This window comes from Notothenia rossii (genome assembly GCF_949606895.1).
Source record: "Notothenia rossii genome assembly, chromosome: 6".
Lineage (NCBI taxonomy): Eukaryota > Metazoa > Chordata > Actinopteri > Perciformes > Nototheniidae > Notothenia > Notothenia rossii.
Genome location: NC_136909.1, coordinates 24,693,575 through 24,714,098, shown reverse-complemented (window position 1 = coordinate 24,714,098; position 20,524 = coordinate 24,693,575). Strand labels below are relative to the sequence as shown.

The 20,524-nt window shown below is 41.4% G+C and overlaps 1 protein-coding gene across 1 annotated transcript; it reads left to right on the top strand.

The window, feature by feature from the left end:
* The first annotated feature begins 3,850 nt into the window (after positions 1-3,850).
* Positions 3,851-9,441, top strand: adra2b (adrenoceptor alpha 2B). The gene is made up of 2 exons (XM_079687605.1): positions 3,851-4,690; positions 4,872-9,441. The coding sequence occupies exon 2, from the start codon at positions 4,896-4,898 to the stop codon at positions 6,471-6,473; it is 1,578 nt and encodes a 525-aa protein (XP_079543731.1). The 5' UTR covers positions 3,851-4,690; positions 4,872-4,895; the 3' UTR covers positions 6,474-9,441.
* Positions 9,442-20,524: the final 11,083 nt, after the last annotated feature.

Here is a 20,524-nt window from a genome sequence, read left to right as displayed (position 1 = left end):
TCAGAACTTTTAAGGTAATTTTACTTGCATATTTGCTTACCATCTAGCAAAGAATCTGAGTATTTCTTCCACCATTTCAAGTGGTTTTACAGCCAGATCAATGAGTTGAAAATGTGTTGGCAACAGGGGTCAATTTTCTGCATTGGTATCAACTAATTCTTCTGATAAGACTTAATTGTAGTAACAATTTCAATACATCACATTGACATATATTTTAAATAAGTGTGGTATTAGTAATTTTACTGACGTACGTATCTTTTTTCATAATTGAATGTACTTATTGTATGTTGCTTTGGATGAATGAAATGTAGTCTAATGTAAATGATCCAAATGCTTTATCCACCACTGCTATATTATCATCCAGTCAAAGTTATATCAAGCATTGGACATTATTTTGTAGTGAGACAGCGTTCTCTAGCGACAACCTTTGAAACCAGCAGAAATCGAAATGATTAAAAAGTATCCAGCAGATGACGCCAGCAGACTGTTTGTCATTCGAGGCAGCCTTTTATTATAGAGATAACACATTAAAGCTATACACATCTCTAACACACACAAACCCTTCCTATCGGAGAGGTTTCCTAATACATGATTGTCCATTAACACATTTAATTTAATTTAATTGACTTTTTAGTGCATCGGGCTTAATCATTTATTTATCACTGGAAGCAGACTGCTCCACCTCCTTTATTTGGATCTCTCTCTCTCCTCTCGTTTGTTGTCTTCACTTCCTCCTCAGTCAGTCAGGCTCCTTGATGAAAACAGACTCAAACCATTACTCACACTCTGCGTCCACATTAACCACTGTCAGGATAAATCATATAACATTAGGCTGTGACTGTACCTCCCAAAGGTGTGTGTTTGTGTGCATTTGACTGTGCTGCATGTACGAAAAGAAGAGAGTGGGAGATTAGAGATCTGCACAGATATCACACTTACATTATTTGTTGTTCACAGCTGGAGAATGTCACTCAAACAAGAAATCCCAGTCGGGTAAAACTGCTAACAGACAATATAATATGAGCAATATCTGTGAGTTAGCTGGGGAATATCAATGAGGTGCTATAACACACAATTACTGGCCTACATGCAAACACAAAAGCAGCAATTGTAATCATTATAAATGCAGTGAGGAAAATTATATTGTGACCCTCTGGGAGAGCTCCCTGTTATTGTCAGATTACAAACACATTCTCACTTTAATGCTATAAATCTGAGGATCCTCACTGAAATAATGACTGTTAGTGAAAGGGGTTGCCAACAATATCAACGGATAGGTAATTAAATGACAACATTCTCTTTGTCTATAATAGAAAATAATAAGTACTTTCCTGAGTACTTTTACCTCTTTAGTCATCTAAAACCATACACTACTCAACTGAGAAGAGACAAATATATCCGAACAAAGTTTGACAAGTGGGTTAAATTAGACATAACTGTTTTGTGAAGGGTCCAATGCCAAAAAGGTTGATAACTGCTGCCTGTATCACCCCTTATCTTAAACACTCTTGCCTAACCCTGGCCACGGCCAGTATCTTCACTTAACCTAAAATATAGTGCAATTTTACCCTTAAAATCAGGTCTTACTCTGTTGCTAGACAAACGGTTGCCACTTTCAAACTCCAAACTAAAGATGCAAGAATACGCACATATTAAACAGGAGACAAATACAAGTCAATGACTTAAAAAGGTTCCTGACCTGCAGTAACCATTTGGAAAACAGTCTTTAAAGACAATTTGACTTCACTTTGTTATTGTGTTAAATCCTATTGTACCAATAGACTTCAGGAGGTTTTGGAATAAAGAAAGTTTTCTCAAAGAGTGGATGCTCCACAAACCAAGTGTAAAATGTTTACAGTGCGGCAAGATTTACTGATCCACTGTGAGTGATCCATAACGGTGGAGTTTCCTCCAGGAATACTGATTGTGTGTGTGTGTGTGTGTGTGTGTGTGTGTGTGTGTGTGTGTGTGTGTGCGTGCGTGCGTGCGTGCGTGCGTGTGTGCGTGCGTGTGTGTGTGTGTGTCAGTGTAAACTTGTGTATACCACATGCTCTTACACAACAAGCACTTGAGAAGCGCTGTACTGTGCACTGAACGCTGTGTGCTGCTCAGTCTCTATAACCTTGGCTTCAGTGACACACCCCTCTCCCCCAGAATGCATTTCCAGCGTGTTACTAAGCACAATTCACCCATGGAAACAGAGACACTTGATTGGAGTGCACTCTCCCGCTAAAAGCTTTATTCTCTTTCCCTTTATATTTAGAATGTGTAGCGTGGAGTGGAAAATGTACAAACCATTATTGGTTGCTGGATCAGGTCACACAATCAGAGAGCATGGCTCCCAATTGTAATTCCATGGGTGGTGAGTTGGGTTTCTCTCTCATTACAGCAGCAACGTGTGTGGGGGCTGCACTACAAAAACAAGCATACAAGACCTTTTACCCACACACCATTCATAAGATTGTGTGTGTGCATGTGTAGGCTGGTGAAGGTGTTTGTGTGTGTGCGTTTTTGTTTGTTTGTTTGTTTTTTTGTGAGTTTAGGTATACACCCACATACTTTTAAAAGCCACGGGATAAACTCTGCTACCCTTTAATTTAGGGCTCAGCCAGCATGACGTAGGTTTCACCCGATAATTGAACAATCGAGCACTTGATCTCAGGTGGGCAACAAATGGTGAGGGGGCTGTGGATGCCTGTGCTTCCTGGGGGAGGGAGTGTGTCAGGGAGCATAATGCAGAGGGATTTAGATGGGGAAGTCAGTGATGATGCGTGAGCACAGAAAGCAAGTGCCTAACCCTCTGCCCTGCAGTTTGCACAATAAGCAGAGGTGGAAGGTAACTCACTGCATTTACCAGTGAGTTGTGAGGGAGAGTAAGCTGAGCATGAGGAGACTTCATCATTTCCTAGACCATATTTCATAAGTTAATAATTCACTTTTACAACAACAATATTTGATGGTTGCAACTAACAGTTTCTTCACTGCATATGCAAAATCTGCCCATCTACATTTAAAACAATAATAATGTAATAAGACCTTTTAAGGTGATATTTGTTTAAATGAGGGCTCTCACTTTCTTTTTTAAATCTTAAAAGTTTTGACACATTTCTAACAACTAGGAATGAGCCCTTCTTTAAAGTGCTCTATCAATATGTAGGCTATGAAGGACATAGATGACCATGATAAAACACTCACAATACATCATGGCAGCAAGTATAGTATCTTACATTTGTTTGAAATATATAGGTTTGACATGAACTATCTAACAAAAAATTATAAAAATCAGAACAGGCTTGTGACCAGGTTAGGTATCTAAAAGGTGAGTATCAGCCCATCAATCTCCAGCTGCTGCAGTGAAACATTTTATTGGCCCTAAATAACTGGAGCTGTTGGGTGGCACATGGAAACATGGTGGGAAAAAACTGGCTACAAATGGATTGATACAACATGCTATCTAATTGAAAAGCATTATGAAGCCAAATGTGCTGAGCCACATATTGAAGGAGCTGATGACGACTGAGCAGCTTCAATTAGTTCAGGAGTCCCTGCAGGAAACTTATGCTTCTTCTAGCATAGGGCATCAAGTCAGCTGTATCCCGTGGAGTTAATTGACCAAAGCAGTGGCACCCAACAAGCCATTTCTAATATAACTACGTTGGTTGAACTGCTTGGATATACATTTAATGTGAGATGGAGAGAGGGAGGGCTCCGGGGGGGGGGGCACAGGGAGCGAGGAAGTAAGGGTCCCATGACGCCCACAGCTCCACAATGACATCACCAGGTCTAAAAAGAAACGGAAGAGGGAGCTGGGAGGCACCCCACGTATTAGATTTCCTCGCAAGGTCCTGTTCACAAGTGAGGGTGCTGCCGCGCCTCTGTGAGGGAGCCTGTGATGTGCGCATGGAGGAGCGGCTGTATCTTCGCATCCTGATGAAGTTCTGAAAATACAAAGAACCACGGAAAAAGGAAACATCTCCTGAGACTCATACACAGAAGCTGCTCTTTGGGAATAGACTCACTGCTGAACAAACAACGCGTTTTTACTTCATATCTGGCTTCACGCGCAAATCTGGAGAGACTGAGGTTAACTCTGTGCTTTCTCTTATTCGATTGGCTCGAAACGCTGCCATCGCATGGAAACATTTGTATATTTTTATTAACAAACCCTATAAATATTGCACTGTACATGTATTTAACTTTATCTAAACCTCTCCGTGATCGCCGTACAGATGAGACTCCTAATCAAACGCGCGTCTCCAAACGAGGACGCACGGAGATCGAACAGGGATTATTTTCTCTCGTCTGGTCCCTTGTATTCAGTGTCACTTCGTTATAAATGACACCGAATTACATTATTAAAAAAAATACGATCTTAAAAACGGTAAAAGATAAAAGCATTAAACTTCGTGTACTATAGAAGTTTTAGTTTTCGGGCTTTGTTTATACTTTGGAAAGGTTGGTGGTTGGTGAACAGCAGTCAGCTTCACGAAAAATACCTCCGTTTTTGGGGGGGTTAAAAACTGCTCGACATAGTGGCACATCTCTTATTAATTGAAAGCAGTGGTCCGTGTCCTGACGCATTGCCCAGGACTGTTTTGTAAGCTTAAAATGGACCTGGCTGAGCTACCGTGGAGGATGCAAGGGAGCTATCGTTTGGACACTGCTCAGGGACAAAACGAGAGAAACTGAGGTAAATATTATATAAATTATACTTTTACTATAATCACAAATATTACAATAAATGTAACACGTATTTTACGCACAAACTATGTTAGATGATATTTTAAAACAGTAATGAGAACCCTTAAAAGTGACATAGAATTTGAAAATACATTTTATTCAGTGGGCAAACATATGTTTTTGTCTACAAGGACTATTTGAAAGCTAATTCCAGCATGGCATTGGTCCCGGAGAACGGCTGCTCCATGGAGCTGAGCGGCTGGAACAGCAGCGCGAGCGGTGCCGGAGCCTCCGTGCCCTGCAACCAGAGCATCCTGAAGTCCGCCCCTTACTCCCCTGAAGCCACAGCGGTATTCGCCACCGCCATCACCCTAATGGTCGTCTTCACTATCGTGGGCAACATCATGGTCATCATCGCGGTGCTGACCAGCCGGTCCCTCCGAGGACCCCAGAATCTGTTCCTAGTGTCACTGGCTGCTGCAGACATTTTAGTGGCCACACTTATCATTCCCTTTTCTCTGGCCAATGAACTGCTTGGCTACTGGTACTTCAAGTCACTGTGGTGTGAGATCTACCTGGCACTGGATGTGTTGTTCTGCACCTCCTCCATTGTTCACCTGTGTGCCATCTCCCTGGACCGCTATCTGTCCATCTCCAGGGTCACATACGGGCGCCAGCGCACCCCCAAGCGCATCAAAGCCGCTATTGTGGTGGTGTGGCTCATCTCTGCCATCATCTCCTTTCCTCCCCTGCTGTCACTGAACAAACGTGAGGCAGGAGAGGAGGGGACTGAGATAGGACCCCAGTGCCAGCTGAATGATGAGCGCTGGTACATCCTTTACTCAACCATTGGCTCCTTCTTTGCTCCATGCCTCATCATGATCCTGGTCTATGTAAGAATTTACCAAATTGCCAAACAGAGAACACGTTGCCCCCCGGGAGAGCCCAGGAAGGATGGGGTCGGCTGTGCCACACGAGGTCAGACTCCACGACATATCCAGGCCAACGGGAAGGATGATGAGGAAAGCACACCGCCTTCATCCAACAAAACCTCTCGTGCCAGACCCCCCACCCTCGCCATCACCCCGTCCCCCTCCTCAGGAGACACTCAAACCCCCCTAAATCCCACTTCCAATAATCTCCTGCAACCTCCATCCCCTTCTCTAGCCATGACCCCTGTCACAACCTCCCTTGAGACCTCTCCTCGTGGCCCCTTAACTCCCCCCTCTGTGCCCGCCCTTGCCAACACTAAAGAGAAGGGGAAGAAGGGCAAGAAGCAGGCAGGGAAAAAAGCTGACAATAATAATGGTGACAGCTCGAGCACAGAGAGCGACATGGAGCACAGCCATGGAGGAGGCCGAGGCAGCGCCAGCATGCCAGGGTCCCCTGCAGGAGGAGGGGTCCACTCCCCGGCCTCAGTCAAGCGTTACCGGGAAATGATGGCAACTTCAAAGGGGGCTCGGCTGGTGCCGGGGAGGAAGTCAAAGACAGAGAACAACCCTGGAGCAGCGAGGCGTAAAGCCATGGTCAACAGAGAGAAACGCTTCACCTTTGTTTTGGCGGTGGTCATAGGTGTCTTTGTGGTGTGCTGGTTCCCCTTCTTCTTCTCCTATTCTCTGCAGGCAGTTTGCCCAGAGACGTGTGCCATCCCTTATCCACTGTTCACATTTTTCTTCTGGATCGGTTACTGCAACTCCTCACTTAATCCAGTTATATATACCATTTTCAACAAAGACTTCAGAAAGGCCTTCAAAAAGATATTGTGCAGTGGCACCAAGGGTACGTTCTTTTAGCATACATAATGTATCAGCTGTACATGACCTAGACACAAAAAATGCTACTTCTGAGGCATCATAAATCAATCACTTACATGTTTTCAGAACACTCAAAGGGCTGTTCCCAGCATAGGAATCAGAACTGAGAGCCACTCTTTTACAGCCACAGTGTGTGCAAACAGGCATCTTGGACTGTGAAATCCCAGCTTGCAGCAGATACGCACAAATATTTCATGGTGTGGGATGAAAACAGGACATGGAACAGAGGCAGCACTAGATACTTAACTGCTTCGCACTTCAGTATTGCTGATACGATTTTGATTAAAAAGTTTAATCTCCAGATCACATTGAATAATGGAGTGCACTGGGACACAGGGTGCTGCAGAATAAGAAATGTACACACTCTATAAAACTGTCAGAGGGAAGCATGAAACCCGTTGAGAATGAACTCCTGAATGAGAATATAGACAGTTTAATGTGTAATATATATGGTTTTGTCATTATTAAATACTCCAGGACTAATGGAGAAAGGAAGCAAATATAAAGAAGGAAAAGTGACCTTTGAGTTCTGTGAGCCTCAGGCCATTTATTTATCAATACTGAGCACAAGGAGCACACAAGGTTAGTGGTGATTTCTTACGTCTGTAGTCTTAATTTGACCAGCTGCAAGGCAAACATGTGTTCCTCGATTTTGATCTAAAGGCGCAACAAGAGAAGGTTTCTGAAGACTTCAAATGTGATAGCACAGACAATGACACCCTTTCAAACTGAACTTGTGGGTTTTCATGAGGAAAGCCTGCACGTCAGACACCTAGCTGCTGGCTTGGTGTGGGTCCTAATGGACACTCAGGTTGTTAGTAATGACACTCTTGGCTTTCCCCTTTCATGACGTGCAGAACAAGGTAAAGTGTAGGGGATTTTTCAAGAAAAATGTGTATGTTATTGAGATGTAAAAGTAGGGCAGTATGACCCTCCTCATCCTCTTCGCTTGTTGTTTCCTGCTTTTCATCTTGATCTAGGCTATCACAACAATAGACTGGATCAAGCAATTCTTCTAATGAACACAATGAGATGCAATCAAACTGCTTTTAGCCTCTTGAAAGTGCTTCTGACGTTTTTCCTAGTATCTAACTGGAGGTGCCTCTGGAGAAGACATATAGGAAGTCGATTCCTATTATTCAACATTACTTTAGAAAAACCTGATTAAGCAGGGAGACATTTACATTCACTGTAAAGGACATAGAATGCAATTATGTATGTGTAATGTAACCACTAATCACGCCTACATGGTTTATTCTGAGAACCATTTGGCTGAGTCACTCTTTACAAACGCCTCTGGCACATCATCTGCAGTGGACCTCTACATGGCACATTTGGGTTTATAGCTGAGAGGCAAGAGCATGAATGGTGCATTTATTTGTTCTCACCATGGGACTGAGCCTCTGTCAGCTTTCATGATAAAGGCAAGAGCATGAATGGTGCATTTATTTGTTCTCACCATGGGACTGAGGCTCTGTCAGCTTTCATGATAAAAAATAAATAAATAAAAATGTATCTGTGACTGTGAACAACACACAGGCTTATTGACTCAATGGGACAAGGGCTGTCAGCAGCAACACTTCAATTTACTGATTGTCTAATACTGCTGACCTGTATGAGTGTGTGTGTGCATGTGTGTATGCTTGTTAATTTTTCGTTTTCTTTCTGTAGAGAGTGACAGTGCCTCTCCTGGCTGCTACTACTGTAATATTAGTAAAAATAGAGACCAGATGTCCTGGTGACGCCATCACTTTGTGAATGTTTCTACTTGATTGACAGATCAGTACTTAGCCATGTTGAGAAAGTCTTATCGAACTGAAAGTCAGTGTTTATCAGTGATATTGAGTACATGGCTGTTAGTCATCACTCCCAAGGGACCAAAGAGCCTTATAGGTCACCAGCCTGACTCTGTGATATCCGGCTCTGTGTTGCTTTAAAAAAGTATTCCTTTATATTTAGTGTGTGTGTGATGGGACACAAAGATTGAAGAAACTGTATAATTTATTTCAGAGTATTTTGTGTTTTCTGTCTGTTACCTATTTATTGCTCTGTTACTGTGCTTTTATTCTGAAAGTGAAACTGCTATCAAAGAGTGAGAACACTGTACAGATTTGTAATATCACGAAAAAGAACTAAATTGATTCATGCCTTTGAGCTCTTGCTTTGTGGGGATTGAGCTATATTTGAGCTTGGGTTGTATGTATTTGTGTTGAATTGAAGGAAGTTGAACTTCGAGTTATGTGCATAATGCAGAATCTACAATGCAATGTTTGTCATTGTTTCATGTGGTGATAGTAAAATGTTAAATCAAAGATACAAGCACACTCATGAATGTACAATTAATCATGCATACTGCAGCAGGAAATCTCTTTTAAAAGTATTCCTCAAAAAGTGCTTGAATATGAAAATATCATTAGCAACCGTAGACATTTTCAGTTTGATGATTTGCAGAATCTGTGCAGGACATTAATGCTACTATCAATAACATACACAGCTGCTTGGAGATCCAAATGTCTGATAAAACAAAATGGAGGAAAGTGAGAGCTCCATGCACTTATACAACTGTTCCCTGCCTTCATCCGAAACGCTTAGTTTCTCTCCACAAATATGGCAACTATAGCAACTCTTTTGTAACAAAAATAGGCACAGAAGCCATGAATTCATGGCCGCTTCGAATAAATATGAGTTGCAATGCTGCTCAAACCTTCCAACCATGGCTTTATGTGGTGAAACTTCTGCTTTGTTTGATTTTGAAAAGTATCAATTATTGCTTAAAGGTGACAGATGCAGTAATCTGCCTCATGATCACCATCCCTCCCCTGAAACCGCCTGTATTGTCTCTTATTGCGTTTGGATCAAATAACATGGTCTGAGCTTTACAATCTTCTATCGCCCATCTGCCATCATCCCTCTCCAGTTTGGAAATAAAGCTACTTGAAAAGCACAAGTAATTTCCTGGTTTTTTTGTTTCATATACCTTCACATGATACAACCCCAGGGATGAGGGTTTGATTTCAGGATCACAATTACTGATGAGTTGTTTCATAATGGGAGTTTTCACCGAATGCTTTTTCCTTGCATTCATGTTGAACTGAGAAGCAATTCCCAGCCATGATGAAAAAACCCTGAACAGCAACATAAGTTCAGGAAGCAGTGCTTAACATTTTGGGCTGATGGCAGTTCAAGATGTCATTGGAAAATCTCCTGTCTCAGTGGGACATGAGAAGTAGGCTGCAGCAGTGATGTAGCTTTTTGCCAACAAACACAGAGGAAGTCTTTAAGGACTTGGAGCATGTTGCCAAAAATCACAAATGCATGCACACAACAACACACACACACACACACACACACACACACACACACACACACACACACACACACACACACACACACACACACACACACACACACACACACACACACACACACACACACACACACACACACACACACACACACACACACACACACACACAAATTATTTGTGTCATTATGCACCAAGTGTCACATACTGTATTCAAGTCATGAAACAGGCTCGACACACACATACTCACACACAGTTGCAGTGACAGCTTGTTATATTTGAGGTCAGCAAGCTTACGGTGAATTGTAATTGATTTATGCTGATGGGCAGTTTGGGGGTTTCTAAGCACTGAATCAAGCCTGGCTGGCCTGCTTTTCCTTCACCCACATATATTTCCACTCGATGAAGAGACCCACAACAAGTGATGCCTTACCGTAACCTCCACGCAGTTTAATTTCCATATTCATGGCTGTTCTTTGGTTTGAGAACACGAGGAGGTGAACAGATAACTTATCATAGCCGAGCATAGAGAGCCGTGATGTGTATGTTTACAGTGTTGTATATCCAGACAGACGCAGTGTCCCGAAGCTGCTTATTCTCCAGTCTCAGCTGGAATATAAAGCAGGCCTGATTGGTGGCAGTGGACACTCCGGAGAGTGGATGGAGAGCGTCCAACTTACATAAAAAACAGCGAATTCTCATTGGCCTCCTATTCCTACGTGATAGTAGCCTTGAGGATAAGGACAATGCTTATGCAAGCTCCTGTAGAAGGAGGGATGTTAATGCCAACACCTACCCACAAATAAAGAAACAAAGACAGATATATTCAATCTCATTTTGAAAATGATGATGGATATAGCATTCCACAGTATGAATATGTGTTTGCATGGCGTTCCAGTGCAGATTTTCCATTTTCAGTCTTATGCACGTTATAACGCCAGAAGGATTGCTTAACTCTGTAATGTGGCTGCTGAAAACATCCAAGAGACAGGATGAATTATGAGGGATGGAGCACACACAGGCTCTCTCACTATTCAAATGCACTTTCTCTTTGTGAAATCTGTGATAGAAACACAATTTTTAGGGGCACAGGCAATTATGATTAGAATCGCTGTAGGAGTCTGTGGCTGTGGTATTCAATAGTGGTGTGTGTGTGTGTGTGTGTGTGTGCGTGCGTGCGTGAGTGCGTGCGTGCGTGCGTGCGCGCGTGTGTGTGTGTGTGTGTGTGTGTGTGTGTGTGTGTGTGTGTGTGTGTGTGTGTGTGTGTGTGTGTGTGTGTGTGTGTGTGTGTGAGGACCAAATTAAGCCATAAACCTTGAAAGTGAGAAAACAAAGACTAAGTTAAAGGGGATTTATTTGGCTTGTATTTATCAATTGCTTATTTACATCTGCTTTAGCCGTTTAGCTATTACCATGGCAAAACCTGCTTTTATTGGGGTCGGAAAAATACAACATTAACACTGATTTTCACACTGACAATACAATGTAAATATTACGTATATCTACCGTCCTGACCACATCTTGGTTGGTTCAATTTATTTCTCCCAGCTTTAAGTAATAATGTATGACACTGTGCACAGTGGCATGCGAGCCAATAGTATAATAGTTAAATCACTTCAGGTGCCCTTAAAGTGATAAATAAAGTTGTATTTACTTGAACTAAATATAGCAACAGTATATCACTATTGCCTCAATACAATCATTCTGCATCAAATCTAATACAGTATGTATTTGTGTGTATACAAAACATTAGATTGAAAAATCATCTATCAAAACATTGAACAACATCTTAATGAACACCGAAATCTGTCCAAAAATATTTCTAGAAGAAATGTTGTTTTACTAGTTTGTGTTACAAAGTAGGGCAGACTGTTCCGGTTCATAATTTTTTCTTGCATCAGTGGTTGGTTAAGCTAATGTATTGTGTAACATTTTGAAGTTAGAGAATGTCCTCACAAGTATGGAAACACAGCAAATGTGGTTGTGTTAGTTTAAATAAACCAGATTGAAACACACAAAATGCAAGTTCCCTCATTGACAAACAACATATACGTGTCAAAATAAAAGCCATATTGGTTTCTAGGTGGAAGTGTGATGATTTTCATGACAATATTCTTGTGTGGCTCACCATTGAATTAGGAATGAGCCTCATTTCAGCTTTCCCTGTGGACACAATTACTTTCATGTTTTTCACGGGTATAAACACTGATGCATTATTGTGCCTCCTGGTGTTGATAAAGAAAAGAATGAAGAGGCCAAATTGTCCCATTATTATCATGGGCAGCATCAGGCTCTACTGTTATAACTCTATTAGTGCTACGTTTCCGAGAAAAATGGAAGCCTAGCCAGAACTATGATGAGAATCCAAATCAAGCTGAATCATCTGATTGAAAAGTATGTGCGCAGGCTGTGAAATGGAAATAAAAAATCTGCAACTGATGTGTTGACGGATCAACGCGCAATAAAATAGATTACTGGTGCAGTTGTGTGTGACTTCCAAGCGAGGTTTCCGAATATGAAGAGGGTAGAAAGACTGTGTCTTTATTTAGCCTGGCCATCAAGTAAAGGTCACAAAGTTCCTTTTGACACACAGTTATGCACGTATTCACATGCGCACACACTCTGAGGAAAAACACAAACAAACACACAAGAGGAAAAAACTGAAGCCCAAAAATAGAGCAACAGATGATTAACACTAAACTGCACAAACAGTGACACATTATGAGTGTCAGCACACACACAGACACACATATACTGCATGTGTTCACAAATGCTGCTCCTTGTTGGCGCACACATACACACACTCACCAATGCAGACAGCAACAAAACAAAAAGTAAAATAAGATTAAAGATGATTAACCCTAACCCTCCCTTTCATTATTAGCTCCAGCGTTAGATCCCTACTGTAAAATTCATTTATGGATCCACAGTAATCAGTAAAAAATCTATATTTTTTCAAACTTTTTACTCAAACCTATTTAGAGTGCACTGGGCGTGTATATGAGGATGTGGCTGACTATATGAGCAAGAGAAGGAGGAACTTAAATGAAAATGTTAAAAGAAGCATGTTTATCGGTCCTGGGAGAGGGGTCCCTTCCATCATTTGTCCCTATTATAGTTTTTGAGAGGGGTGGGGAATGTACATTTCAAAGTGAGGGTTAAAATTGACAGAGTGCCGTGGGCTGCTTTGGGCCACATCAATGAAACTGACTTGACTTTATTGGCACAGTTTCCATTACAAATAATCACAAGACACATTTTCTTCAATATAGTGGGTCATTAGGGTTCCCACATCTTTGACAAAATGCTGCAACGATTTCCACTGATGTGTGCACTCTGGGTCTCCTACACGTACCAGGTGATTGATGTATAATTTTATTTCAATGCAAATCTGAAAGTGTCGTTCAATTTACACCTAAATGAAGTTTGAAAATCACTTTTCCTGGATGGTTATGCTATATTTACAAAAAACACTTGCATAAGCATGTTTTACCTTCAATGTATGAACTCTATGTGAACTTTATACGTGTTTCCTTTTAGGTGTTTTGTGTTCCTGGCTAGTTCCTGGTTAGCACTTTTGGATTACTTTTAGCAATCAAAAGGTGCTTTAAAAATAACCTTTATTATATTTATTAACAGTGATTGGAGTTTCAGGATCATCCCAAACCAAATATTTATGTTTTTACCTTGCGGTTTTTGTGGGATTGAAAAACAAAATATAGCATGTTATTTAGTGAGATATTAAAGTGAAGGTAGGCAGAATATTTTACCTTGAAAGGAGTCAGGCAAGCTTTTTCTGTCTCTATGTTAATCTAAGCTAACTGTCTCCTGGCTCTAGCTTTATATTTACCATACAAACATGGGAGAGGTATCCTCTCATCATACTCTTATCTAGCTGAAAAAGACAGTAAAAATGAATCATATCTTTAAACCAAATCTGATGGGAGATTATTTTCTGAGTTGAACAGAACAGATTGAAAAAAAATTGATTGTTGGTTTTTGCTCACATCAACAAGTAAGAAATTAAGCATAAAACTATTTTGTAAATGAGAGCGCTGACCTTAGTTTCCTGAAATCATCCCACTGTTCCTCCTCCCTTTGAAGCAAACAGTGATTCCGTGCTTGGCCTCTCTTCATCAGTGTGGATGGAGGGCTCCATGTGACTAACAGGAGGAAAGCTTCCAGTAGAGCAAAGAGAAAGAGGCATTTATTTCTTATCACATTCTCAACATTCAAACCTTGTTTAGCTTAGTAATCCTTCTTTCAAAGCTTTTAACTGTGTTATATTAATATGCTCAAGAAGTAGGCCAGCAAGCAAACGACTCTCAAAACGACATGATACTTTTTGTACCTCTCTTATGAGATTCAATGGTCTTCAGTGTTGTCTTTTTGACCCATAAAGCACTCACAGCAATTACATTGATATTGATGTCTACATATATACATTTGCAATATTTTTAGATTGCCCAATAAAGGTTATTAATGGCAACGTTCTGTAATTTCGTCTTCACTGTTTCTGATATATTCAATTCCCCAGCATTTCAACTACGAGACAGGAAATGTAAGAGATATACAGTATAATAGAGGAAATCCTTGATGGCTATCTATCATATCATGGCAGAATTGTTGGACAAGTCAACTGAGATGTCTAAGATAAATATTTCTTGTAAGCCTAACTTTTGCCAGTTAATGGTAATGTTGAATGTCAAATGTCAAAGCCATTTTGCGAGGTTTTTGATACGATTATTCATGAACTCACAGCAACATAGAGACATAAAACCAGCTAACTATCAGCTTAAGGAAAAAGAGTATAGGTTGGATTTGGCTGACATTAATTCATATTTGTAAGCAATAGCAGTAATAACAGCAAAGTATGACACCTGAATCCCTTTGTTTAATGTCAGGGTCTAAATGACATCTGTAAATAACTGGAACCCCTCTTGCTTCTACACTTAGCAGTTACTTTTCCTCTATGTGAGGGGGCTAAGGCTCACAAGCCCACCAGCCATGTTTCATGAAATAGGCAAATATATGAATGACTCTCAACCAGCTTGGTTTTTAATGGATAGTGTTGGAAACCAAACTACTCTTTTATTATTACCTTGATATAATTCACTTGGTTGATTAATTTACTAAGAATTACAATTTGATGAGGCCCTTAAATAAATGCAACTATTTGCCTGATTAAAATAAAACAATTTAAATAACATTACAAACTTTTTCTAGTTGAGCTTTCCTGCTGCACTGAGGACACTGAAGCCTAACTGCATTGCAGAAGAACAACAATCAAATACTCAGCTTGGCACTTACAGTATATCCTCCTGTCTCAGAGAGCCAAATGTGTTTGTGTGTGCATGTGTGTGGGTGTGTGCGTGTGTATGCTCATGTTTTAATGTATGATCCTTGCAGTCTATGATTGTTGAAGGCAGATCTCCTTCTGTGGGTGTCATTGCGTTGCCAGATGACAAAAGCAGCTAAATGTGTGATCAGAGACATAAAGGGAGCCAGGAGAGCAGAGGGTAATTTGATAGAGATGGGTGTTAGTGATTGACAGCTGATAAATTCTCTAAATTGTTTATCGAGCATCAGGGCACTGAGTGATGGAATGAACAATGATGAAACATGACACGGGGCTAACACATACATTGGCACATATTGGTGGTTATGGGGTGAATATGGGAATGACTGTGAGTGCACTTCTCTCACATTCACACAAGGCAGTCATATTAAGAAGGATACCTTTTAAGCTGCTGAAAAAACTGTTCATCTTCTTATAAATGAAGAGTCATCCTGACGTTCACACTGTTGCGCCATTCGAAGGAACCCCTGAGACCGGTGACTAGCTATCAAGGTAATGTGTGTACATGTGTGAGTCTTCCAGTGACAACTGTGGCATGTTGGTTCCAAAGTGTATTTTGTCTAAACAAATGATCTCATATCCTGAAACCTCTTTGAAATGCTCATCATGCACCAGTCTGTCTTTAGTGAGTGTTTGCATGTCTGCCCTGCGTTCAATGTGCAGATGCCTTATTATCTCAATATTCCTCATGTACACTAAATATACCAAATTGACATTGTCTATCGCATGCAGATAAAAACCAACATGGGAAGGATACTAATTAAAGGTGTTCAAGCCATACATGGTGATTCAGAGTCAGTTGTTGATGTGTCTGAAATACACACTGTAAAATATTTCGCTGTACAATTACAGTAAATTACTGGCTACTAGTTGCATGGATTTCACAGTAATTGACTGTAAATATTTCACAGTAATTGACTGTAGATATTTTACAGTAAATTAGAATAAAAGTACAACTAAATACTGTGACTTTACAGTTGCCAGGCCCATGGAATTACTGTGATATAGCAGTACAGAGCTGTGGTATTATGGTACCTTGCTGTACATAAATTACAATAATTACCTGTATTTTCACACTTTTACTGTAGAAGTAATGCGACACATTAGCCAGTAACTTACTGTAAACATAAAAATGTAAATAATACGATAATATATTGTAAATTTGACTAGTGAACTGGGATTTTACCATAACTACACAATTCAATCAGCTCAATCGACAAAGAAAAACAAAGAAAATGCCCGTTTTAACTTTGTATTACTCCATTGAAGTGCAAAGTACATTTCACAGTGTCTTGGACATGTTGTTACGGCCCCAACTTCTACTCCGCTGTAGTGGCTGGCGCCGAGACCCGCAACATGAAAGAATACACGCAATAACCGATACTTGGTAACGAGCATTTATTGATAATCAGCCGTTTGCTCACACAAGCGAAACGGGAAACAAAAAGAGGTCTGGAGGACTGGCCAAAAGGAACAAACAGAAGGAGGGAACCCGAGCCAGCCACACCACGGGCCGTAGGACCCAGAGCTTCCCCCGCTAACCAGAAATCAAATATAAAGTATATGAGAAACAAAATAAAGCCGCGAAAACTGGACTACCAGGTCCTCCAGGCTAAACATAAACACATCTGCAAAAATATGGCCTACAGCTCAAAATGGCAAAGAGGTATTCTAAGGAGGGTGTCTCCCGGTATTAGGATAGGCGAGAAATCCTCCTCTTTATATATACACGGCTGAGTGGAATTTGGAACACCTGGGCAGAGGCGGAGCCAAGAGCAGACCTGGACCCTTTCTCATTTCATCAAATCCTCCTCCTCGACTCCTCGACTCCTCGACTCCTCGACTCCTCGGTCCTCCGGTAGTGACCCGGAAATGAATTTCAGTGCGCCATGTTGAAGGACATCTCGGCCGTTTCTCAATCGCGAGGAAACTGGCTTCCAAGCCAATATTTCAAGGATACTACGTCAGTGAGTGCCACCGAAGGACTGTTCCAATCTCCAGCATACTTGGAATTCCACCGAGGCCACGTCCTTGGTTTGGGGGTAATTTCGAGGCTGCACATGGGTAGACTTTGCGTCCTTCAAATCCTCACAATGCTTTGCGCACGGACCAATTTCAAAAACCCTTCCGGAAAATGGCTGAACCGACGCAGCACAGCACACATTTAAATGTAAGTATGTAGTGGCGTAGAACATGTGTTGGTAAATATGTTACTTTGTTGCATTTGTTATCACCAAAAATGTGTTCCGTGAAAGTAAAGCAAGTTCATAATTAGATAGACATCGTGAGGTATTTATTTTCGGTACAGTTTATGTTGAAACTGTTAGAGAGAGTGGCACACTTGTTAGCCTGTTCCATTCTTCTTTGTTTTCCGAAGCCGTGGCTTGTAAGTATACATGCTTCGTTTCTGAAGGAAGTGACTTGGAAGTATGCGACTACCAAGCCAGTGGCCGTTTCTCAATCGAGAGGAAACTGGCTTCCAAGCCAATATTTCAAAGATAATGCGTCATCGAGTGCCTCCGAAGGACTGTTCCAATCTCCAGCATACTTGGAATTCCACCGAGGCCACGTCCTTGGTTTGGGGTAATTTCGAGGCTGCACATGGGTAGATTTTGCGTCCTTCAAACCCCCACAATGCTTTGCGCACAGACCAATTTCAAAAACCGTTCCGGAGAATGGCTGAACCGACGCAGCACAGCACACATTTAAATGTAAGTATGTAGTGGCGTAGAACATGTGTTGGTAAATATGTTACTTTGTTGCATTTGTTATCACCAAAAATGTGTTCCGTGAAAGTAAAGCAAGTACATAATTAGATAGACATCGTGAGGTATTTATTTTCGGTACAGTTTATGTTGAAACCGTTAGAGAGAGTGGCACACTTGTTAGCCTGTTCCATTCTTCTTTGTTTTCCGAAGCCGTGGCTTGGAAGTATACTTACTTCGTTTCTGAAGGAAGTGACTTGGAAGTATGCGATTACCAAGCCAGTATCCTCGCGATTGAGAAACGGCCTGTATCCTCGAGATTGAGAAACGGCCCTGTTCTACGCCATTACATACTTACATTTAAATGTGTGCTGTGCTGCGTCGGTTCAGCCATTCTCCGGAAGGGTTTCTGAAATTGGTCCGTGCGCAAAGCATTGTGGGGATTTGAAGGACGCGAAGTCTACCCATGTGCAGCCTCGAAATTACCCCCAAACCAAGGACGCAGCCTCGGTGGAATTCCAGGTATGCTGGAGATTGGAACAGACCTTCGGCGGCACTCGATGACGTAGTATCCTTGAAATATTGGCTTGGAAGCCAGTTTCCTCGCGATTGAGAAACGGCCAGAGATGGGTCCTCCACGGTCCTCCACGGCTCCTTCGTGGATGCATTTCCGGGAACAAAGATGTTTCAAAGAGTCGTGACGCACGGCCGGACTTATCTCAGCCAATGACAGCTCTGCTCGCATCCCCTGGATATTATTTTATTAACTGCTTTCATCGCGACGCGATGTTTACAGTGAGAACAGCTGTGAGGTCCGTGCAGAAAGCAGAGCAGTGTGTATAATATATATCACTCAGTATAACAGGCCTACTCTCTTTATTTGCTTTAGTTTAGTAGATATCTACAAACAAAGATTCAATATTTTTCTAAAACCATTTAATGCTTCACATAATAAAATACACAACGGCTGTAGCCTGTTTTAGGAGCTGTAGGTGCGTGAGGTGTAGGTGTGTGTGGTACACAGTGTTGGGCAAGTTACTTCCAAAATGTAATATATTACATATTACTTATTACTCTCTTTTGAAAGTAATAAGTTACATTACAATATTACTGTCTCTGAAATGTAATGAGTTACACTACTGTAGTTACTTTTTAGTTACTTTCACCAAAATAACCGCAAAAGAATAGCTAGGTATTTTAAATGCTAAAATGTAGTTTAGTGCAGCTCATTATGCATCCAGTGAAGGGCAATGTGGTATAGCATAACAACTGTGTAGGCCCTTAAGGCTACTAACAACTTGTACTACAGGGCTTAGTTGAATACTCGATACTGATTGTAAATTCTTAACATGTGACACGTTGTTAATACAGCAGTACAGACCGCTGTCAAGGACTATAATGAAGGTTAACATATTGTAAATCAAGGCAAATATTATTTAAACCATGCTCATGGTTTGAAATGGGAAACATTGAAAGGCAAAAGTATTATTAAAACCATGTATCCTACTACATCATCACCTTGGTCCCATCATATACGCTGGGAAGAGAATATTTACTGTGCTTGAAAACTGGTATCACATCATCATGTGAGGTTGACTTTGTGACCTGGAGAACATTTCAGCTGCAACATCAGCTCGTTGAAAATAAGCTTGGGATATGAGATATTTTTGTAGCCATTCGTGGTGAAGGCATCTGTGCTGTTGTATGCATTATTTTTGACCCAACATTTCTACAGGCATGTCAGAATATGGTACTATTTTCACATGAATATTCTAGCCATTGTCTATTTTTATACCACAAGCTGCAAAATGACTGCCTTACCCCACTGTACAGGCGGGTAGTTGTTTAGATATACCTGGCACCTGCGGGCCGCAGAGGGGCGACCTAGTTTCGGGCGACGAAGACTGCTGCTCCGGAGCCGGCGAGTCAGGCGGGAGTAAGCTAGTGTCCACAACGGAGGGTAACGTGATGTCCGCATCTGACCTGTTGCTACTGTCTGCAGTAGATGCAGTGTTGCTGGCGTTTAGTGATGGTTGCTTTAACCATTTTCGTATAAATGATTATCCACAGATCAGATGTGTGTCACTGCTGTGGAAGCACTTTGGAAATGATGCACGCGCAGCGGAGCAGGTCACGCGCACCTGACACAATTTGTTGTTAGTATTTTTCGCTACGTTCTCTTTTTTGAATGGTTGCATAACGTTCAACTTCCCCGAAGATCTCGACGCGAAGCCTGAAGGGTAAACACCAGGTTTACTAATCTACCCACACAATTTGTCGGGTGTCGGAATGTCTCGCTATGTTAGTACATTCTTAAAAAACAAAACACCATTTAATTTCGGGTTAAAATGTGTTGTAACTGCGTTACTGAGCATTGTAACGGGTAATATATTACCCACATTTCATTAGTAATGCGTTACATTACTTCGTTACAGCAAAAAGTAATATATTACTGTAACTCCGTTACTTTTGTAACGCGTTACACCCAAGCCCGCCTTAACCTGCCACCAGGCCCTGGGGCTGATAGTTTTTGTTGGCCCCCTATTTAAACAACAAATCAAAGTCATTTATAGCCTCGGCAGGCTCTGTGATCGCACTTCTCCACTCTGCTCTACACGTGCCTGGTCCTCTCCTCCATATGAGTGACGTATCGGGCCTCCCT